The following is a 24,302-nucleotide window of genomic DNA, read 5'->3' as shown; positions in this document are numbered from 1 at the left end:
CTCCTTTGTTCTGTGGATTTGGGAAGAAGGTGGGTAAGCGGATGGTTTGATTTAAAGCCACGCTGGAAACCACCTTAGGCATGAAGGAAGGATTAGTTCGTAGAGAAACTCTGTCTTGATGGAAAATGAGGAAAGGTTCCACTGCCATTAGTGCCTGCAGCTCTGAGACTCTTCTAGCTGAAGTTATTGCTAGCAGCAGGGCAGTGTTCCATGATAGAAACTGTAGATCTGAAGAGAAAGGTGGTTCAAAGGGAGGTAGCGTAAGTTTTTCCAGAACAAAATTGAGGTCCCATGTTGGTGTAGGTGCTCTCCTGGGGGGCCTAATGTTTTTTGCCCCTCTGAGGAACTGCCTTAGAAGTGGATGTGAAAATAAGGGTGGATCCATGTTGTAGTGGGCTGAAATAGCTGATGCATGGATTTTAATGGAAGAAAAAGAAAGTCCTTTGGGCAACATCTCAGTTAAATACTGTAGAATCTGAGGCATGTGAGGCTGAAGTGTGTTTTGGCCTTTAGCTTGGTTCCAGGCGCAAAACCTTTTCCATTTGCCCGAGTAGGCCTTCCTGGTGCTGGGCCTCCTAGCTTCCACAATAACATCCATAACTGCTTGGGAAAGAGGAGCTGGCTGGATGCTAAGGTGATTTGCCATGCAGCCAGATTTAAGGTTTTGATCTAGCTGTGTAGAATCTGATTGTTTTGCAGTGTGAGCAAATGGGCAATTTGTGGCAAAATCCAAGGTGGGCCCTGGGCCATATTCCTTAATAGTGGGTACCAGTGCTGGCGTGGCCAGTCTGGGGCTATGAGTATCAGTCGTGGTCTCTCCTTTCTGACTTTCAGAAGCACCTTTGTGAGGAGAGGCAATGGAGGGAAGGCATACACTGTCAGGTTTTTCCAACTGAATGAGAGTGCGTCCACTTTCCAAGCTTGATGGTGAATTGTCCTTGTACAAAATTTTATTAGCTGATAGTTTTGGGGGCTGGCAAACAGGTCTATGTCTGGGAGGCCCCATTTTTGAGTTATCATTGCAAATACTTGTGGATCCAGTTTCCACTTGTGGGGATCCATGATGTTTCTGCTGAGGTCGTCTGCCAATGTGTTCTTTTTTCCTGGCAGGAATTGAGCTTGTAACTGAACTTGGTAAGCCAGTGCTGTGTTCCACAAGGTCATTGCTTGCCTGCATAGAGGGTAGGAGTGTGTACCCCCTTGTTTGTTTATGTACCACATTACTGTGGTGTTGTCCGTCCTTATTGTAAGTTGTCCTGGATGTAATAGGTTCTTGAAGGCTGTCAGAGCATTCTGTACAGCTAGCATCTCTTTTTGATTGATGTGCAGATTCCTTTGATCTGCAGTCCATACGCCTTGAACGCACTGTCCTGCCATGTGTGCCCCCCAGGCGTAGTCCGATGCATCTGTTGTCATAGTTTGCCTGGCTGGGGGCAAGGTGAAAGGCTGACCCTTGTTGAGGTGACATGCCTGTGACCACCATAGAAACTCCTGTTGTAGGCAGGGAATGAGAGCTATTGTGTCCAAGCTGTGGCTGTGTTGAGACCGTACGCTTTTTAGGTACCACTGTAATTTCCTCATATGCAGCTTTGCAAATGGTATTAGTAGTATGCAAGATGCCATGAAGCCCAAGGCCTGCAGAATTTTTCTTGCAGGGAGTTGGGTCTTTGTTGCCATTGTTTTGAAATACTGAGTCAGTTGTAGTTGTTTGTCTGGTGTCAGATAAGCCTTCTGGGCCGTTGTATTCAAGCTGGCACCCAGGAATGTCATATTTTGTGAGGGTACTAGTTTTGATTTCTTTTCGTTTACTGTGTACCCCAGGCAGCTTAGAAGATGTTTTACAAAAGCCAGATTTTGTAAGAGAATGTCCTTGCTTTCTGCTTGGATGAGTCTGCAGTATGCAATTACTGGTGCCAAGTATTTCGTGAAGACCCTGGGCGCAGTAGATAAGCCAAAGGGCAGTGCAGAGAATTGGTAATGGGTTGAACCTGCAATGAAACGGAGGTATCTTCTGCAACTTTGTCTGATAGGGACATGCAGGTATGCCTCCTTGAGGTCCAACGTTACTAGCCATGCTTTCTTGCCCAACATGGGAAGAAGCTGCTGTAGTGTTAGCATCTTGAATTTGGGTACTTGTAAGAAGGTGTTAAGAATTGAAAGGTCCAGAATTGGTCTCCAGGCACTGTCCTTTCTGGGGACTAGAAAGAGTCTTGAGTAAAATCCTTGGCCTTGCTCTCGTGTAGGTACCAGTTGAATGGCTCTCATGTCCATGAGAGCTGTAATTTGTTTTTTTGCCTCTGCTCATTGATTTTGTGGTAGGTTTGGCATTCCTCTTTTCATTGGCAAGGTGTGGAAATGGAATCTGTATCCTCGTGAAATTATGTCTAGGACCCATTTGACCTTTGTGACAATGTGCCAGTTGTCTGAAAAAACTGCGAGTTTTCCTCCCAAGGGGGTTGCCAAAAGAGTGTTGCTTGGCCAGATGAGGTGCAAGTCATTGAGTTTGCCTTCTGGTAGTTTGGGACCTGTCTTCTCCTCCCTTCTGTGTTGCAGTGCCCCACTGTCGAGGTTTGTATTGGGCTTGTGGTTGTCCTCTGCCTCTTGGACGTCTGTATTTACCCCTCTGTGGTCTGTCAGTAGCTGGAAAGGACCAATTTTTTGTTGGCCAATTTCTGCTGAAGCGAGGGGGCTGTACCTGTAGAAAATCTTTGACTGCATAGATTTTGCCTTATCCTCCATTTTCTTTAAAACTTCTTCTGCTTTAACTCCAAATAGAACATCCTGCTGTAAGGAAGCATCTAGAAGTTTTGCTTTAACATGATCAGGCAGAGTTTGTTCCTTTAACCAAGCACGCCTACGTATAACAGACCCAGTTGACAGCTGCTCTGCAGGAAGCCTCCAAAGAATCAAACCCACATTGTAAAGTATGTTTGCCCACCTGTTCAGTTGCATGCAACAGATCCTGAATTTCTTTCAATTCAGACTGTTGAGGGAGTGTGCTCATTTTTTGTTTTAACTGAGACATTAGAAATTGCTGATATTTTAGCATGTGAAATTGGCAATTTAGTGCTCTCATAGCTAGAGTGGCTGAGGTGTAAACCTTTTTCCCCCACCTGTCTAGTGCTCTGGAGTCCCTTTCAGAGGGTACAGGATTTTTTGCCATAGAAGCCTTAGCCCCTTTGGGACCCTGGGAGATGGTCTCTGGATCAGCAACAGGGCTTTTATAAAGGAATTTGTGGGAATCAGGCACTCTATAGTATCTGTCAGGTTTTGCCGGAGCAGGAGGCAGAGAATCTGGGTTCAAACTAGATTCTAAGTAAACATCATCCACAATGTCTAAAACTAGGGGGATGGCAAGTGGTCTGTGCTGGGGGAGTAAAATAAACTCTCTGAGCCTTTTCTTTGAGTCACAGTAGTCCTGACCTTCCCAGTGAAAATGTTCCCTCATAATGTGTAAAGTTTCCCCAAAGGAGTAGCCTTCTGGAGGAGAAGCTGAGGGAATAGATTCCTCAGCATCAGAATCTTCATAAGGGGAGGAGGAGTAATCTTGGTCCTCAGAGGAGCCCGAGGAAATAAACACTTGATCAGAGGAGGCATAATCTTCCTCTTGTCTAGGCCTTTTGTCGGGTGGGGGTTGGGAACCCCTGATTAAAGAGATCAAATCTTCAGCCATTTTAAGCATCTGTTTCTTAGGCATGGGGCCTTGAACTGGAGACTGAAGTGCAGTCTTTTTAGGTTTAATAGGAGTCTTAAGCTTAGGATACATTTTTATGGTGAGCGTCGTCGGTCTGAAGATGCCTTCAGAAACCGAAGGTGTTTCTGCAGCACCGACATCTCTTTCTGCAGTTTCGTCAGTAGGGGCTAAACAAAATGGCTGCGTCGGCCTAGCACTCTTCGCCAAAGGTGCCGAAGCGGTCTTTGTTTCCAAATCTGCAGTAGTCAGGGGCTGTGTCAGAGCCTCACTGAAGACCGGTGAACCGGAGACCGGTCCAGCCGAGGCCTCGGAGTCTGGCTTGGGTCTAGGCTGCCTGTCCTTATCCTTGCGTTTTTTCTGCACGCCGGTAGTCAGTTGCTCCGACGACATTGTGTAGTTACATTTTCTACCGAAGTAGTGTTGTGCGAAATCAAAGCGTCTTTTTATAGTACGCTTATTAAACCTAGCACAAAAACGACAACCAGTGACGTCGTGGTCTGGGCCTAGGCAAGGTATGCAGTAAGAATGAAAATCCTTATGAGGTATTTGCTTCCCACAAGAAATACAATTGTTAACTTTTTCTGACATCGGTCTGAGGCAAGAAAAGTTTCCCCAACCGGGTACTTAGCTTTGTTGAAGACTTCGGATCTGAAATTTGACTTTGAAAATCTCAGGAGTCGGCCGACTGGCACTTGCAAACTGCTTTTGCTTCGGGCACCGCGCGGCAAGAAAGACTGGAGAAAATGGCGTTGGATGCATTATATATACCCCTGGCGCACTGACGTCAGAGAAGAAGCAACAGCAACCGACGCCGGACCAAGACTTTGGAATTCCGGCCGACTGACGACACGATAACCCAAGTGTGATGACTGCAGCAGGGTAACATGATGAACATTTACACAAATACGAGTTGGGGGTTTAGGGGTTGGTATAATGGTCACAAGGTACAGGGTTTGATTCTCATCTTTGAAAAAGAAATTGGATAGGCTTAGAACAGCCCAAAAGGGCAGCTAGCCTAGTACTTGCCTACAAAGTATGAATGCGTTTTAACTGCAGGAAGGTCTCAAGGTTGGTCATTTTGCTGTTGAGACTCCAGGTATTGAGTACAGCCATGTCAATTTGAAATAAGTTATGTTGGAATGTCCATTAGCTGGACTCTACCTAAAAAGGCACTACTGAAGCAGGAAAGGTTTTAGCCAGTATGCAGAAGCCTTGGAATGACAGATGCAGGCCATCCTTAGTGAAGCGAGCTGAACTATCAAGTGTCTCATCCCTTGCTGATGCATACTGGGTCACCATGGAATAAAATCAATTTATTAGCCAACTGTTGAAACCAATTTTATTTTCTATGTACCAAAACATCATTATTAAAGGATACCATGCAGGACCACTGTTCCCTGCATTTTTCATATGCATGGAGAGAGTTCCAACACATCTCTCAGTATGTCCCCCCACTTTAGTTTTCTCCTATGGGTAATTTGTTCCAATGGTTCTTTGGCCAACTTCCTCCATGTTTGCTTTTCTTTATACAAAGTGTCATGAACTTATACCCACTCAATGTATACTGCACTTGTATTCATATTCTTTATCATTAGTGATGCACCAAAGACCACAGCACTGCTTTTCATGTGCAGAGTACCTTGCACCTGCCTGCTTAACAAATAAATAATTCTTTTCCACTTAATTTTATAATACTTTCCGGATACAACATCAGACTATGAAATCCTACTCAAGATCCCTGCTTGAAAGGCCCTCAACCACCCCAGTCAAACTTCCTAACTGACTTTGTTCCCAGAGGGAGATGCACCTAGATGCTGGGGAACTTTGAGCCAGAAGCATGAGCCCCAGTGGATCTCGCCCCCTGAGTCAGCAGGTAAGTGACAAAAATAAGATTTGTAGTATTTGACCAGTGACTGAGGCATCCCACATATTCTACACCTCTCATGTGTCCTCACAGTGCCATACCAGAGTCAAGCTCACCAGGTTCTTCTTTCCTCACAGACTTTTCCAAGCTGATTCCCTTGGATGTGGTTTTGCTTGACAGTAGGCAGGGACAGTTAAAATCTCATTCATCCATTCATGCATATCCCTATATGTGGCTACCTTAAGAGTCATAATTGCTCTTGCCATTTACTTATGCTTCATTCTTCATCTTGACATTTAGAGCACTGAGCAGAAATCACAACCTGCCAGATTCACAACAGGTAAAGTAGCCATCATCCCAACAGAGTACATAGTATCTTCATTACATCCAAGTCTACTGACAACACTCGTACACTGCAGACTGCATTAAACAAGATGGGGATATTTGTGGCTCAGGTGTGAGCAACAATGCTGTCTATTAAACACAGGCTGACTCTAGTAACCAGCTTCTCAACCCAGATAGCTAATCTGCTCTTACCAGGGGAAATGAGCATTCATAGTTTAATTAGGACCTAATGTTCCCAATTTTCATCACAAATTAATGTACCACAGCACTTACTCGACAGTTCCCTTTTGATACCATAGCCCAGTAATTTGGAATTCCTCCTTCCACAGTATCAGGTCCACATAAATTTCTCAGAATTCTAATCCAAACTGACAAGCATGCACTTGGGCACATTATCCAGAAGTCTACTTGGACTTGCAAATCACAGTTACCATTGAGTGGGTAAGGCCCTGCAAAAGTCACTGATAAGTAAATCTGAGTATGTCACATCTCTGTAGTTTTAGGCAGTCTGCTGCCCTGACCAGCTAACACCCAGCTTGCTAGTAGCATGTGCAATTCTTTCCATGTTGTTTGCCTGCAGTTACTGGATTATAAACGTTCATTATCCTACTGTCGTAACAGGTACATGGTTGATATTGGTCCCCATGAACAGATCAGTACCTCAATCAACGCACACAAATTAAATAAAAAGATTCTGCTACTGTATAAACGCGCTTCCTTTTCTTACCATTACCTGTAACGAGGTCATGGCTGAAGATGGGTCCCTGTGGTCCAGTCCACTCACCTGCTAAAAAAATAAATAAACAAATTAAACATTTATAATGCCATACATCTTTTTAAGTTTCTGCAATAAAAGTATACAACATTCATGTCATTCATACCAAATTCAGATTTAACGTAATTTGGATCATATAATAGTGGTGCAGCGGTAAACGTTGTCGACTTCGGTTTGATTCTTGGCTGGTTTACCTTCTATGCAGAGTCTGCATATCCTCCCTGTGTTCGTGTGGGTTTCCTCCGGGTACTCCGGGTTCCTCCCACATTCCAAAAACATGCTGGAGCAGTGCTCCCCAGGCCTCAGCTGAAAATAGGCTTTGACCTAGTTGGACGTCCGGGTCAACAAATGTTAAATAAACAAAATAAAAAATATAAGCATATATTTGACATTATGTTCAGTTGTATACCATTAACATTTGTCCCACATTTTTATTTTACAAATCACGTGATGCAAGTCAAAAGATGTACCACGAACCATTCAAAGAACAAAAACTAAACATTTAGAAAACGCAAAATACACAGATATTTGAATACAACAGTGTAATGTAACGTAATACTCCAAACTAACTGCATTATTTGAAACTCCCTATGCCAGACCTCAAACCAAGGTTAGATTGGTTCTGGTACAACAGAGATTCTCTTCATAGCTATCTATTTATTCTATGATGCTATCTGAAAAACACAAATTAGGGCTCTCAATTCAGAAGCAACAAGGGCCACTTCTACTCAATATTTTACCCTCTACCTCCTAGATATGCCATCCTAGGTACAGCTCCCTTATGTGCTACCTCCATACCCCTAGTCAATGCCAATCAGTATCTGCCCTGTTTTCCACATTCCAGTCAATTTCACTGACAGTAAGTATAACAGATGTCACAAATAATGTGTGGCGCTTAAAAATTGCCTTCTTCCTTTCAGAAAACTCAAACATCTCCTGTAACGCATTTACATGTGGCAAGCCAAATATTCCATGTACATGCTGTTCTCTCTCTCATCAGTATTGTTCTAAGCCAAACCGTCCATACAGTATATGCACAAAGTTCTAGGATGCTTCTACAGACAGGACAGGATCAACCCTCAAACACACCCACAACCCCTCTAGCACACTCGTACAAAGAGATCAAACTTGTCCCCCAGCCCCCCCACACAACTTTTCTAGGATGCTCATACATACAACCCTCAAACACACAAACTTCTCCACCAAGCTCATTCAGAGGGATCAGACCACCACAGGCTCATCAGGGATACAGAAGTACACAGTTCTATTCTTAGTCCAGTACTATAAGCATATCACTGCTCATTTGAAGGGCCAACACACTTCATCCAAAGGTCTCCATGAATATCTCTATTCAGTTCTGTGGACAAGCTTTTTCATCACTGCTCCATTACACACCCTCTGCCATCTAACACAGTCTTAATAATTAGCTAATCCACTGAAGACAGGTCTCATTTACCACTATATGCTTCAACGTAGAGCCTAAAGTGGAAGGCTTTTACATGCTTTCCCTAAAGAGTAGAATTTAAGGCCTTCCCAACACCCTCAATTTAGAAAACTGCAAGGGGAATGGATCTTTAATCTCCTACGAAAAAAAAAATTTTTTTGTTCTCATTAAAATGTATGTTACAACTACTTATATTGTTTGATATTGCTTATATTGTTTAATTACCAATTGATATGACTCCCACTGTTACTTCTGTTTAGATACCATGTTACGAACCTTACAATTGTATTTCCATTTGCACTGTAATAGGTTCATAGGTGTATTCTAAGCTAATGGCCCTGGGGCCTTTACAAGCCTAGCCCATAGGATTACCCTGGCATCGTGCCACCCGACCTTAGTTTCCAGTGCCTCTGTCGAGCAGAGCCACTGGAGTGATCCACGAGGTGAATTTTCTATTTCCCTTCCCCTGATCAAGATTTCTCTTGAAGTAGGTCAGCGAGGTGCTCTGCTTGACATGTATGGGAAGTCTGTTCCATAACATGGGCAGTCTCTGGGTTATGAACCTGTCCCCTCCAGCATGTTCTGTTAATTGTAGTAATGAGGTTGAGGTCTCTGGAGTGTGTGGTGCATAGGGATTGGGATTTCTTTAGATGTAGCATTTCTAAAAGAGCTGGGTCAGACATAGCTTTGTAAGTCAAGCAGAGATCACCTCTAAGTGGATGATATGAGACAGAATAGTTGGGTTTTTTGAGTCTGTCCATATAGGACAAGTGTTTAAGGCCTAGGATCCTCTTTGTGAGGTACTTTTGTGGCCTCTCCAGTTGTTACAGATGTCTAGTGATGTACATGCCAAATGGGGCATTGTATTCGATGATTGGCCTAATGAGGGAAGAGGAGAGGGAGACAATGACCTCTTTCTTACTGGATGCAAAACCCTTAGTATAGAGAGGTGCCACACAGAAGGACTTTCTGACCACAGTGGCAGCAATGTGGTGATCAAGAGAGAGGCTGCTGTCAACCTGTGTTCCCAGACCTCCTACAATGCCTTCTGTTTTCAGTGGACTACCATCAATGTGGTAATTCATGGGAACCGGGTTTTTCTCAAAGGGGATGAAGACACATTTTTTGGCATTGAGCTTAAGGCCACGGTTCTGACACCAGTCATTGGTCTCAGTGAGGCCATTCTGTAGGATGCCAACATCACCTGGGGAGTTAATAATCGCTCTCAACTTGCAATCTTCTGCGGACTTTGTCGGCCAGAGTGCCTTCATGTTGGCCTGGACTTCAAAGAAGTAGATACCAAACAGGAGAGGACCCAGGACCGAACCATGTGGCACTCCACTCGTGACTAGTCGACAGTCTGACTTGGGAGTCAGCTACTTTCACACTGTGGGTTCTGTGAGCCAGTTTGCAACCCACCTAGTGATACAGGGGTTGATGCCAAGCTTAGTGAGTTTTTCTATGATTCCTGAGTGGGGAATGGTATTAAAAGTCTTGGCCAGATCAAGGTAGGCTGTATGAACCACCTTGCCTTCATCCACAGCTCTGGTGACTGACTCAAAGAAGTCAACCAAGTTGAGCAGCCATGATCTACCCTTCACAAAACCAAACCGTATGGGATCCAGAGTTTGGAGATTCCCTATATCCTTGTTTATTAGGTCCATGATGATGGGTTCCCATAGCTTTGCATATCAGACTCGGGCTAATGGGGCGATAGTTCCCAGGGTCTGTAGTTGCTCCTCCTTTGTGGAGAGGGTTGATTGTAGCAGTGTGCCATTCGGTAGGGACAAAGCCTGAGGTGAGGCTGTGACTGAACAGGGCACACAGGTGAGGTGCCAGTTCACTCTGTAGTTCATGTAGAACACAACCAGGGATATTGTCAGGTCCCATAGAAGCTGTATTCTTGGCCTTGGACAGTGCTGTTTTAACCTATGCAGCGGTAATACTGGGTTGCCTGGCAATCTACTGGTATTGTGATCGGTACTTTGGGAGGGGGTAAAGTTGGCCCTGAATCTGTCGGCCAGTATACTGGCAATATCTGTTGGCTTGGTATAGAAGGCACCATTGTGCAGTAGCTCAGAGCAAATCTGGGTATTGCCGTGGAGATTCTTTACATAACTATAGAAGGCCTTGTAGTTGGCTTTACTCATCATCATCATCATCTTTCGGCTTTTCCCATTAGGGGTCGTCACAGCGGATCATCTCTTTCCATTTCTTCCTATCCTCTGTATCTTGCTCTGTCACACCAACCGCCTGCATGTCCTCTCTCACCACGTCCATAAACCTCATCTTAGGCCTTCCTCTTTTCCTCTTACCTGGCAGCTCCATCCTTAGCATCTTTTTCCCAATATACCCATCATCCCTCCTCAGCACATGTCCAAACCAGCGCAATCTCGTCTCTCTTGCTTCGTCTCCAAACTGTCCAACATGAGCTGACCCTCTAATATACTGATTCCTAATCCTATCCATCCTAGTCACACTGAGTGCAAATCTTAACATCTTTAACTCTGCCACATCCAGCTCTGACTCCTGCCTTTTTGTCAATGCCACCGTCTCCAACCCATATAACATAGCTGGTCTCACTACCCTCTTGTAGACCTTCCCTTTCACTCTTACTGGTACCAGTCTGTCACAAATTACTCCTGACACTCTTCTCCACCCATTCCACCCTGCCTGTACTCTCCTTCACCTCTCTTCCACACTCACCATTACTCTGAACTGTTGATCCCAAGTACTTAAACTCGTCCACCTTTACCAACTCTACTCCCTGCATCCTCACCATTCCTCTACCCTCCCTCTCATTTACACACATACATTCTCTGTCTTAGCCCTGCTGACCTTCATTCCTCTGCTCTCTAGAGCACATCTCCACCTCTCCAGAGTCTCCTCAACCTGATTCCTACTCTCACTACAGATCACAATGTCATCTGCAAACATCATAGCCCACAGGGCCTCCTGTCTGATCTCATCTGTCAACCTGTCCATCACCACTGCAAATAAGAAAGGACTCAGAGCTGATCCTTGATGTAATCCCACCTCCACCTTAAATGGATCTGTCACTCCCACTGCAGTCCTCACCACAGTCACACTACCTTCGTACATATCCTGTACCACTCTTACATACTTCTCTGCTACTCCCAACTTCCTCATACTATACCACAACTCTTCTCTAGGCACCCTGTCATATGCTTTCTCCAAGTCTACAAAGACACAATGCAACTCCTTCTGACCTTCTCTGTATTTCTCCAATAACATTCTCAGAGCAAACATTGCATCTGTAGTGCTCTTGCCTGGCATGAAACCATACTGCTGATCACTAATCATCACCTAGCTTCTACTACCACCTAGCTTCTACTACTCTTTCCCATAACTTCAAGCTGTGATCCCTCTGTAGTTACTGCAGCTCTGCAAATCACCCTTATTCTTAAAGATAGGTACCAAAACACTTTTTCTCCACTCCTCAGGTATCCTCTGACTTTCCAAAATTTCATTAAACAATCTAGTTAAAAATTCCACTGCCATTTCTCCTAAGCGCCTCCATGCTTCCATTGGGATGTCATCTGGGCCAACAGCCTTTCCATTCTTCATCCTCTTCATAGCTGTCCTTACTTCCTCCTTGCTAATCTGTTTCACTTCCTGATTCACTATCCCCACATCATCCAACCTTCTCTCTCTCTCATTCTCTTCATTCATCAGCCTCTCAAAATACTCTTACCATCTACTCAACACACTCTCCTCACTTGTGAGTACCTTTCCCTCACTATCCTTTATCACCCTTACTTGCTGCACATCTTTCCCAGCTCTGTCCCTCTGTCTAGCCAATTGGTACAGGTCCTTTTCTCCCTCTTTACTGTCCAATCTCTCATACAACTCTCCATATGCCTTATCCTTAGCTTTCGCCACCTCTCTCTTTGCCATGCGCCTCATCTCCTTATACTCATGTCTACTTTCTTCATCTCTTTGACAATCTCACTTCTTCTTCGCCAGCCTCTTCCTCTGTATAGTCTCCTGTACTTCCTCATTCCACCACCAGGTCTCCTTGTCCTCCTTCCTCTGTCCAGATGTCACACCAAGCACCTTTCTAGCAGTCTCCCTTACTAGTTCTGCTGTAGTTACCCAGCTATTCGGTAACTCTCCACTGCCTCCCAGTGCCTGTCTTAACTCTTCCCTAAACTCCACTTCACAATCACCCTTTTTTAACTTCCACCATTTACTCCTTGGCACTGCTTTCACACTCCTCCTCCTCTTCTTGATCACCAACGTCATCCTACAGACCACCATTCTATGCTGCTTAACTACACTTTCCCCTGCCACCACTTTACAGTCTCCAATCTCCTTCAGACTGGCCCTCCTACATAGGATATAATCCACCTGTGTGCATCTTCCTCCACTCTTGTACGTCACCCTATGCTCCTCCCTCTTCTTAAAATACGTATTCACCACAGCCATGTCCATCCTTTTCGCAAAATCCACAATCATCTGACCTTCTGCATTCCTCTCCTTAACACCATACCTGCCCATCACTTCCTCATCCCCTCTGTTCACTTCACCAACATGCCCATTAAAGTCCGCTCCAATCACTAGTCTTTCACCCTTGGGTACACTCACCACAACTTCATCCAACTCACTCCAAAATTTCTCTTTCTCATCCATCACACACCCAACTTGTGGAGCATATGCACTAACATTCATCATTACACCATCAATTTCGAGCTTCATAAACATCACTCTGTCAGACACTCTCTTCACGTCTAAAACACTCTTGGCATATTGTTCCTTTAGTTTAACCCTACCCCATTTCTCCTGCCATCCACACGATAGAACAATTTAACCCGTTTCCTAAACAACTGGCCTTACTTCCCTTCCATCTGGTCTCTTGCACGCACAATATATCAACCTTCCTTCTCTCCATCATATCAGCTAGCTCTCTTCCTATACCAGTCATGCTGCCAACATTCAAAGTTCCTACCCTCACTGCTACACTCCTAACCTTCCTCCTCTCTTCCTGCCTTCGCCCTCCTCTTCTTGTCTTTACTATCTCCTGCAATTCTGTTTTCATAGCTAGCTTTAGAGGATTTGATGAGGGATCTCAACTTTTTGTTAAGGCTGATAAGGAAGTTTTTCCAGCCTTGGAACTTCACCTTATTTCGCATCAGTTTCCTCCTGTTGTAGAGTTCGTTTATGGCAGGGGACTACCAGATTGGCTTCCTTTTTTTGGTCTATGTTCTATTGGGTATGAAGAGATCCATGCATTTATGTACGTGTTTGTACAGTGCATTGGTGTATGATTCTGCGGTCACACAACTATTCTTCATTTGCATGGGTGCCGTGAAGTTAGCCACCTCTGTTTTTAGGAGCCCAAAGTTAGCTTTGGAGAAGTTTTCATGGTGGTTACCTTTGTGGGGGTGGGGTGGAGGATGGGTGGGAGGGATGTGGATTTCCAAGGTGATTAGTTTGTGGTCATATCTAACCAGGGAGGAGATGACTATTAGTGTAGAGCAACGATCGTCCATGTTTGTAATGACCAGGTCAAGGATGTTGCTACTTCTAGTGGGGGTAAGAACGAGCTGGTCCAGGGCATTGGAATTAATGAGCTCCAGGAAACATTGGACAAGTGTACAGGTACATGAGTAATTTACCCAATTAAGGGAGAGGTAGTTGAAGTCACCTAGTAAGAGAGTGATAGGTTGGACCCTAATATTCTCCAGGGTGCTCAGGAACATGGAATGAGAGTCTTGGGACATGGTTGGGGACCTATAGTAGGCTACGACTTGAATCGCTGTTTTACCCAATGTTAGCTGCACCTGAAGTATCTCTGATGCGTTATGTTGGGCTACCAGTCTGGAGATGTGTGCATCCTTTATGAATATGGACACACCACCACCTTTGGAGGTTTGGTCTAAGTTCTGGGGCCGAAAGGTGTGGAATGAGTTATAGCCTGATAGTGCAGGGGTGCTTTCTGCTGCCTTGAACCAGGTCTCTGTTACAGCACAAATGTTGATGGTCTCCATTTTAAGGAGTGCTTCGAGCAAGTGCATTTTGAGATTTAGACTTCTAGCGTTGAGCAGCATGACCTTCAGATTGCATTTGTTTGTGGCCGTTACAGTGGTAATTTGGTCTTTGGAACACCACCTAAAAAAGGCACTAAGTGCAGTCCCTTATCTATTAGCCAGATTGTGGAGACAAGGAGGAAGTAGCAATGTGGAAAACTTCTGTCCACTGTAGCTGGACTGCTTGCTTATCTTTGGCAAAAGTCTGCTTTCTTTTGGCTACATCTTAAATAACTACATATTATGTAGTCATACGTCAAATGTAAAAACTATTGTGATCTTCCTTGGAACTTTTCTCCCCGGGTCTCCACAGAAAACGGGCTACTGGCCCAGTCGGACACTACCCAGTTAACAAATGAAAATTAATAAATAAATAATAAACAGACATTTACCTGACAGAAATGAGCACAACTGAGCAATACATTTTAGACGTAGCCTCTCCCCACAGAGTATTCAGTCAAAAGTAGCAGCAATCTCTTTTGGGAGCAAATGTTTCTACATCTATGAAAATAACAGTCCCATGGATCAACACCTTCGTTATTACTTCGTTGGTACAATAAAGTGACTAAGGGGCCCAAAGTATAACAAACACTCAAGTAAAAGCAACGCACCCCTCTCTAAAGAGAATGATCAATCTGAAGTACTGTAGCATAACTTGTTGCAACATGTTAGCTAAACAAAAGTAAACCTTATACCCCAAGTTGACCCTGCACAGTCTATCAAAAATTCTACAAGAATGTCATATTGGCTCTATTTCCTTTACCATCCCAAAGCACTGACCTAATTAGTCCATCTCACTGCTGCATAACCACCTTTCGTGAGTCTCATGCAGGGACATATATGGGGACATAAAATACATATGGATATTTAAGACGTGGCCAAAAGAAAGCAGACTTTTGCCAAAGATAAGCAATCAGTCCAGCTACAGTGGACAGAAGGTTTCCACATTGCTACTTCCTCCTTGTCTCCACAATCTGGCTAATAGAGAAGGGACTGCACTTTCACCTGTGTTTGTTTTCTCTATACTGCCCACAGCAAAGAATAACCCCTTTGTTCTTGCACACTGGCAATCAGCTCCTTATTCCACTGGGGTATGCCTCTCTCTCATACCACTAAGAGTACCGTGAGAAGCAATTTCTCCCAAACTCATCCAACACTTTGATTTTAACGACCTTTAATAAATTATCAGGCACACATACATTAATAGAAAAGAAAAGAAACCACATCAACATTTTTCCATTTACATACATACATTATAAAGAAAGAAAATGTATCTGATTTAGAACTATCAATACAGCATTACATAAATTGTTCAATCCTGCCTTCCCTTAAATCTCACTCATCCTCCTAAACATTATTCTGCAAGTATAGTTCCCACATTTGCACCTTCCCTTTCCTTAAGATCCTGCTGAGTTTTTTCTCTTTTACAATACAGTCAGTACTTCAAATACAGTTTGTTTAGACTCTGATTTCTACTTCCTTGTAATTATCTTTGCCATCAACAGACAATCTTAATAAGGTCTTACTAAGTCTAGGCAATTTAGATCCTGTGTCCCAGCTCAAAAGAATCATTTCTTTAGTTACAGCCATTTCTGACAGAGTACTCTGCATGGAATTTTTAAACTCTGACAACTAATTACACTCCATTAAAACATGTTCCCAGTAACCTCTTCCTTCTGCATACCACCACCTACCTCCAATATTTACTACCTACCCGAGAAAGTCTTTGAAATCTGCATGTAGTATGAAAACTACCTATGCAAATGCATCCAAGCAAAAATCCTACACCTGCTGGACTTTGCCTACTTAGGAGCAATATATATGTCCTCTCATTGTTTCCTTGCAAAGTGCTTTGCCAGTCTCTCTTCCCACTCTTTTCTAAACTGCTCTGCTTGACTGCTACAGTCACCATGCAATATTTTCTTCTTCTTCTTTCGGCTTTTACCAGTCAGGAGTCGCCACAGCGGATCACCAGTCCGTTCATGATTGGCAGTGGAGTTTTACGGTGTCAAGTTGCCAGCCCAACCTTCCACAGAAGGCACACACACACACGCACTCACGCCTAGGGCCAATTTAGAGTGTCCAGTCCATCTACAGCATGTCTTTGGGATGTGGGAGGAAACCGGAACACTCTGAGGAAACCCACGCGACCACAGGGAAGACATGCAGACGCTGCACAGAAGGCACCCTAGCCAAGGATCGAACCGGAGAACCTCTTGCTGTGAGGCACCAACGCTAAGCGCTGCACCGCCGCAGCCGCCCACCATGCAATATATTTTAAATGCCCTACTAATTCTCTCATTTGAAAAGCAGCTTCTGCTCTAGATTCCAATAAAAATGTAACAGAGCAGGTCTTTCACTTAGGACTCCCCAGTCCCTTTCTCTTTGCCTATATTTTAATATCAATCCCTGGTAGAGAAGTCGGTATCTAAATTGCAGTCTGAACTTCACTTAGTCTAATCCCACTATTACTCTTCCCTCTCCAGTTGCTCCCAGTAACTTGTTTCTTTTGTGAGTTTTCTCCAGTAAATTCCAGACCCCTCTTGCCTATTTTCTGTATCTCTACTTGTAGTTATACTTATTGGCAAAGTCTTCAGCAGCCCTGTGTTGGTTTAGCTCTCAGAATACATCTGCTATTTTATGACTATATGGTTATTATTCTCCATAAAGATCTGCATCTAAAACCCCACTCTCTCCTTATTTCTTGAACTACCCCCTGCTTCATCATCATCATTGCATTCCATACTGAAATATAACCTTCAGCTTTTGTTATGCATGTGAGCCATAACTGCACACCTCTAGAACATCCCTTCAAACCAGTTAATCCTAAACCACACAGGGAAGACCTATTTATCCTACGTAAATTTTGCTTCTTCTCACAGATAAATTCCTTCAACTATTAATTACTGTCCACAACTACTCCTCTGATTGATAAAAATATGCCTGATCTATATATAAAATTAAAGGGACTAAAAACATTTTCAGTGCTTGTATCTTACTATCTATAAACAAGACCTTCCATTTTCTCAGTTTTTGTATTATCATTTGTTTAGTATCTACCCACATATCCTTAGCTAACATAACAAAAGCCTTTTAAACCTATACTCCTAAACACTAACTCTAATCAAGTTCCCATAAATATGGATATTGCGGAACTAATTTGTGTGTGGGTACATAATTTACGGCTACAGGCTTTTTTCCCCCCTAATTTTACATTCCAGAAAGACTTGAAACTGTCTTAAAATGTTCCAAAACAGCACTATGTCCTTTTATGGATTTATCAAGTGCAAAATATCAATCTGCGAATAAAGCTAACTTTTATTGATTACCATACCAATTCTATCCATGAAAGTCTGAGTCTCTTATTTTCTTTGCCAATGGCTCTAAATATAAAGCAAATAAAGGTGAAAGAAGACATCCCATCCTGGTTCGTCTGCTCAAATGCAACTTATTGGAGAAGAATTCTCCCACTTTAATTCTCTCCTCTGATCCTTCACATAGTCTCTTAATTAACATTATTGCTGCATCAGGGAATGCAAATTCTTCCACTTCCCTAAACAAAAAATCCCAGCTTACTCTGTCAAAATGCTTTTTTAATCAAGACCCACTAACAGCAGCAGTACTTTTTTACATTCTGCTTCCCTCTGTATCATCACTGGTCTATTTATGTTGTCAAATGTTGTCTTTCCCTCCACAAGACCACACTGATCATTTGGCAATACCTTTATCATATGTTTAGGTAGTATAGACAAACCGTTTATAGTCATGGTTTAAAATTTAAATAGGTTGATATGAAGCAGGATCTGATAGAGGTTTTTCCCTCTTTGGGTAATACACCTACCACAGGATTCTTCCAATATGCTGGCAATTCCCCTCCTTTTAAATTACTACTAAAAAAATCTTCCAGATCTTTACTGCTTCCTTCCCTCAACTTCCACAGGAATACTGTCTATTCCTGAAAACTTTCCTGCAGATTGATTATACATCCCCACTTTTATCTCTTATCTTCCTATCTTAATTAGTTAAGCCTCATCTGCCTCTAACCACGGCATAATTAAGTCTTCCAATATTACCACTTGCTCTTTCTTGATTTCCACATTTGTCTACTTTATACAAATTTTCATAACATTTCCAAATTCAATAATACCTCTACAGGATCCCTGGTTATTTTTGTTGTTATAGGCTCCCTAAGTTTGGTGACAATTCGTTCTTCTTTTTGTTGTCCAAGTCACTGTGTTAAAAGCTTTTGTGCTTTAGAGTTGTCAAAAGAGATGCATAATCTTTCTAAACTTATGCCAGTTATACAAATACTCCCTTATTTTCTGTATAGCTTTTTTTCTGAGGAAATTCCCATTATTCTGCAATTCGTAAACCTTTGTCAGACTCTCTAAATAATTCCTACTACTAAATTATATCTCTTGCTCTACCCTATTTTATACTCCATTTTCATTTTATACCACTCAGGCTGCTACTTCTTATCTTCCCTAAAAATCTCAAATAATTTCCACTACACACTCAAACTCCTCCTTTAAACAGGTAGGTAGGAAAATGTCAAGGAAACATCCTACAATTTTATCTTTGATTTACCGGTGCATAATCAGATAGTTACTGGATGCGTTTCAAAGCTTTCAATTATGCATGTTTCTATGAAACATTTCTATCCAGTCTCTCCTTGCTACTGTATCTTGGGGAATAATATGCAATCTGTATGAGAGTTCTTACTTCTATATTCCCATCTTTCATACCAAATATTCTTGTACATTTCTTCAAAAATCTACCATCTTTTACTATATCTCCTTGAAAGTCTCCACCTATAAGTAATATTTCCTGCTGAAAGCAGATTTCTTCCAAAATTTACTTAAGCTCCATAATAACATTTTTAGTGGAATAAACACATGCCAGAGTAATCCACCTCCCCCTTGCCAACAACCCCCCTTTACTACCACAAATCTATCGTTAGTCTTTTTTCCTTTTTCTATCACTACTGGAGCCCTTGTAAAAATCAGTATTAGTTCCTTTTCCTTTGTCCCTAATATTATGCTGAATATCCATCCTAAAAAAATCTTTGTCAAATTCACATGCTCATTTCTTTCCAAATGTGTCTCCGGCATCACTATCTGCACTCTTGAATTTCTAAATATAATTCAATAATCTTTCCTTTTTGCCTATCCCTGTAGGGTCATGTATATTATAAGACATTGACAGAGTAGCCATTATGTTAAATGGTCACTATTCCCAGTTGTGACGATAGGAGTTACTGCCAACCATGCCAGTAGAAGTAGGGCAGTGGATGTATGACTTCTGCCAGAACAGCTAGCTGGATTGTGTAAATAATTATATGTCATTTGTATGTCAAATTGATTTGTACAGATGCTTGTGCTGAAATGTATTTGTGAGGTTTACTTGTGCTAAAATGCGTCAACAGTGCACCCTGCTGGAATGAAAACAAATGTACATGTATTATTGTGAGCGAATTAAACGTATATGTTTTAATTGTGGATACTGGGACAGCAGAGCTTAACCAGCTAGCTTACTTTAAGAAAAATAAAGGAAATGTAAATGAGCTGTTAAACCATTAAAACAGCACACCATAGTACTGAATAGGGCTGGAGACGGTGGATCTGAAAGAAGCCTTTGTTCATTAGCTCAGTAAAAAAGAGGGGAAGCCTCAGGCACTGCCATAACATTTATATGTGTATTGTAGCAGTCTATGCTAAATTCTTATCTCAGTTTCAAAGGGAGAGACGGTGAGAACCTAGAGTCAGGTGACCAGATGAGGTCAATCTGCAAGCCATCTTGGATATTATATTTTACAGGGAGCAATCTCTGAGTATTCTGTTTTGGCGAACCTGACAAGAAAGACTGCGCATGTACTTCATTGTGCCTTGCTCTATCGATTAAGTTATTAGGAAATAGGAATTCTCCTAGACTCGGTTAGGAATGCAGTGACACTTAGTTTAGAGATTGATGGACAGACTCGTACAAATAGGAAAACAGCTTGTATGCTTTCAGAAAACATTAGCCATAAGAAAAACTGCACTGGCTATCTTTAAATTAAACTAAACTGTGCACTATTTCATTAAATGTATTAAAGTATTAAAGCTACTAGGATGGCTACTATCCGTTATTCACGTCTGATAATTTTACACTTTGTAGGTACAATGGCAAGTTCAGTGAAAAATAAAGTTTGAAATTCCCTCAGCAAAGAATTTTCAGAGCCCCCAAGATTAACTCCTTGCACTTGCAGATGGTTCATCTCCATGTAAAAGTAGCCAGCAATGAGGAAAAAACAGCTAACTGTGCAAATGCACGAAGGAATCTTTGTAAATTTCACTCAGAACAGAATGTATAGAATTCCTGTGGCCACATGTCTTCAGCTACAGACGGTTTCCCACAAAGAACATCTGCTAATGGAAAAAAAGCCATCATCGTTGCAGATGCAAGAAACTTAGCATTTTCAAAGCTTTCTCATTTTGTTATATTTTTTTTCCAAGGTTTTTGATTAAAATTTGTTTATAGCTTAAGCCAAGAACACTAATCTAGACATCCATCCCTGTCAAGAAAAGTACACTTTTATACACCACCCCCACTCCAGCAGCCCAAGATCACAGCATATTAGCTTAAATTTGCTTATGTCCAATCTTTCTTCTATTATACTACACAGCCTATATTTCTCAAAACAAAAAAGTACTAGTTTACTTTAATATCTTTAACATATACAGCTGTCACTGGAAAGGCTCTTCCCACATTTAAAATACCCGACGGCACACCACAAAAATTGCTTTACAATATGCCATGCAATTTACATCATGAATATCATGAAATATTTTATGCAAATACTAACAAAAAGAACATTTTTTCCTTAAATTTACTTTTTGTCATTATTATTCAGAAGTACACTAAAGGGATAAAGTGTGGTATATGCTTTGCAGTCCACCCACAAGTTTAACAAAGTCAACAAAATTCCAGTCTTTCTCAGCCACTTCCTTAATGAGCACTGGAAAGGGTTCGGACAAACTGTCTTGAGACAATGAGAAACATTTGACCCCTTCTTTTGTTGGATAAACATTTTATTGAATTTCTTCCTTAGCCTGTTCCTCATCAAAAAAGGTCTGACCCTCCCAAGAAAAAAATAGTCTGAAGACAGGTGGATACAACAGCTTAAAATACCGTACCTGCCTCACAACATTACCTGAATGCTGGGATAAATTTGCTTCTCTTCAGCCTGGTGTACAGTGAGCAATCATTTTCTACTGACACTCTGCTGTCTTCAAGTTTTAATACTTTTCTCTTTTGTCAAAGTTTTGTCAGGATCAACTTTCTTTGTTGGTATAATTGCCTCTTATTAATATAGGCACTGATTGCTTTCGAATGGCCTAGTTTGGAACATACAATCAATCTTGCTGTGGATCACCAGTCCAGTTGCTTACTTGTGCTTTTACAGAATTAATACAGTTCCTTCCAGTTTATCTAGTACAACAGAAAATACCAAGGTTTCTCTGCCTCCTGTCTTCTAAGTCTACCATTTTTTGAAAATACTCTTCTTGAAAAGCCTCATGTTCTGCCACCCTTTTCTTCATTTCAGCAGCTGATTTTTGCAGTTTTATCCATTTATCCGAATAGCAACTTAAAGCATCTTTTTTCCCCCAGCTTATTGCTATTTGAGTTAATATATATTTCTTTAATGTTTCATTTATTTTAATCGCCTCCGAGTACATCTGGATTTAATTTTTCCTCTAAATTACTGGAAGCCATCTCTTGTACCATTGCTGAAGCCTGAACTACTTTTTGCTGAAGAGCAGCTATAGGATTCTTCTTAGCCAGTATTTTCTCTTCACCTTTTCTGGATGATTTTCTTTCAAATTCTCCAATGATTTTCTTTGCTGACATCCAGGCAGTGTACTTTGTAGCCAGTAAGTGAATTTTATCCAAGCTAACAATCTATGGCCCTTATTTCTCAGTTACTGATTTTACAATGGGGGAGCTGAAATTAAACTGCTGATAGTGAGCAGCCATCTTGGAAGTCAAATTCACCCAATTCCTTCATCATATTTACAGTGACATCATCTGTGCCTGCTGCTTTCCTTAACTTCATTTTCCTTAGTGCTGTTTTGACTTGTTCTTGGGTGGGCTTTTCTTCCTCTTTCATTGTAGGCTGTGTATGTAGCAGTGTAGCTTCTGTTGGGGTTTCTTCATAGAGAAGCTTCTAGAAGTACTCTGATCTGTCTCTGATGGCCTGTGGAGTGGTGAGCAGGCTGCTGCTGGCATCCCTTATGAAAGGTGCCTGATTATAGCCCTTATCTTTCTGTCTTTCCCTTGCAACCTGATAGCGTTTCTTTGTGCCATCTTCCGAGTCACTTACCAGAAGCTGGTAGAGTGCCTCTGATGCTTTGTCTTTGCTATTGCAACGGCTCTTTTAGCCTCTGTTAGAAAACCAATAATCCTTACTGCCTGGTCTTTTTCCATTTCCTACACTCCTCCTTTTGTTTGATAACTTCCAGGACTTCAGCATTTCACCACCAACTTTCTTTATGTACCTTATTTCCATACCTGTCTCGGCTGCATACTTGTTCTACAGTCTTTGCACATGATGTTCTGAGACACTGCCATTCTTCCTAGACTACGTCAATTTGATCTTCTTCTTCCTGAAGTGCTAGAGCCCTGAATATTTCCTTGAATTCATCTGCTTTTGTTCTAGTCAACCTCTATGTCTTCAGCCTAGTCTCTGCTGACCTTAGAAAATCTTCTCAAACCACTAATTTCAGCTGCTTATGGCCACCAAATGGTATATGATGTGGGCACACTGCTTTACTGGAGATGACTCTGCAATCTCTTATTCTACCCCATACCCTTTCCTTAGTAAGGGTAAGTAAACTGAAACAGACTGCCTGTTTGTTTAATCCACTAGAGAAAATAAACACAGTTATATAAAATATTAATAAACACAGTTATATAAAATATTAATATGCAAAGTCAATAGCCGCGGAGGTGGAGCGGTTAGTGTTGTCGCCTCACAGCAAGAGGTTCTCCCGTTCGATTCTCAGCTGGAGCGCCTTCTGTGTGGAGTCTGCATGTCCTCCCTGCAGTCGAGTGCTGTTTAAAGGCATGCAGGTAGGTGCGTGCATGAATGGGTGTGCCTTCCTTGAAGGTAGGGTGTCTGGCTGGCAACACGGCACCATAAAAATCCACTTCCAATCATGAGCGGACTGGAGTTCTGCTGTGGTGACCCCTAACCAGGAAAAGTCGAAAGACATTACTATTAATATGCAAAGTCAAATTCATGAGAAAGTCTAACAGTCTTTGGTGTAGATATAAATTTGTTACCTTAATTTAAAGTAACGCATACCACTGTTAGAAATGTTAAAATGCAGCCTCAGTCACTGGTTTATTACAGTCTTGCTGAAAAATCCAGTAAATGTGATGCATATCTGCAATAAAAGTAATCCAATTGGTAGTTTTATCAAACAAGGTGTGTTGCCCGCTAACATCAAGACAAACATCCATAGTCCACACTTAGAAAATTAATCTCAGTGTGCAACATATTTGAAGCTCTTGACAGGCATATAACTCATTCATTCAATCTTGGAGATAAACAGTTCTATTCCAGCCACCATCAACCCACCATAAACATATGCATACTCTCCCCTTTTCCATTTTAACCAACCTACCCTTCTCATTCATCTTCTTTGTCTGCTGGACATGTCAATGGACACAAACTGCTGTATTTCTTCAACCTCATTACACGTTAACTCTAAGAATTACTTTAATTTTGTAAATACCTGCATGGCCTCTCAGAATATACTAACGAAGCTGAAATCAGATTACATTTTTGCCTCTTCTTGCTCTCTTTGATCACTTCTAGAAACTGCAATCTCTGTTGCAATGTAACTTCAAAAAATCATAAATGTATCTATACTGGTCAACCTTATACCATATGTCTTTTCAAACGCCACAGCTGCCATGATACCTGTTCCTTTTCATACCAAGACACAAGCGGAACAAGGATTATTTGGGGTTTACCATATACACAATCAGCTGAAGAGAAGAGCAACCAATACATTTTTTTCAGTTCCCAGTGAGGTTAGTGAATCCAGTCCAGCCCAGAGTGCTTTTCTTTGATTTAACGAAGT

At 41.9% G+C, this 24,302-nt stretch overlaps 1 protein-coding gene across 9 annotated transcripts in view; it reads right to left on the bottom strand.

Moving 5' to 3' along the window:
• SUPT20H (SPT20 homolog, SAGA complex component) overlaps positions 1-24,302 on the bottom strand; it is a 991,190-nt gene that overhangs the window by 226,098 nt on the left and 740,790 nt on the right. For 6 of the 9 annotated variants that reach the window (XM_044073324.1, XM_044073331.1, XM_044073332.1 and 3 more), the window contains one exon: positions 6,631-6,690. In XM_044073324.1, coding sequence (XP_043929259.1) covers positions 6,631-6,690 — 60 coding nt within the window. The remainder of the gene's footprint in view (positions 1-6,630; positions 6,691-24,302) is intronic. The other 3 variants (XM_044073326.1, XM_044073328.1, XM_044073327.1) reach the window with 3 other exon arrangements.

The sequence above is a fragment of the Protopterus annectens genome, chromosome 5.part1 (assembly GCF_019279795.1).
Source record: "Protopterus annectens isolate FY-2018-M chromosome 5.part1, PAN1.0, whole genome shotgun sequence".
Classification (NCBI taxonomy): Eukaryota; Metazoa; Chordata; order Ceratodontiformes; family Protopteridae; genus Protopterus; species Protopterus annectens.
The sequence above is the reverse complement of the archived record's forward strand: the minus strand, read 5'-3'. Positions and strand labels throughout refer to the sequence as shown.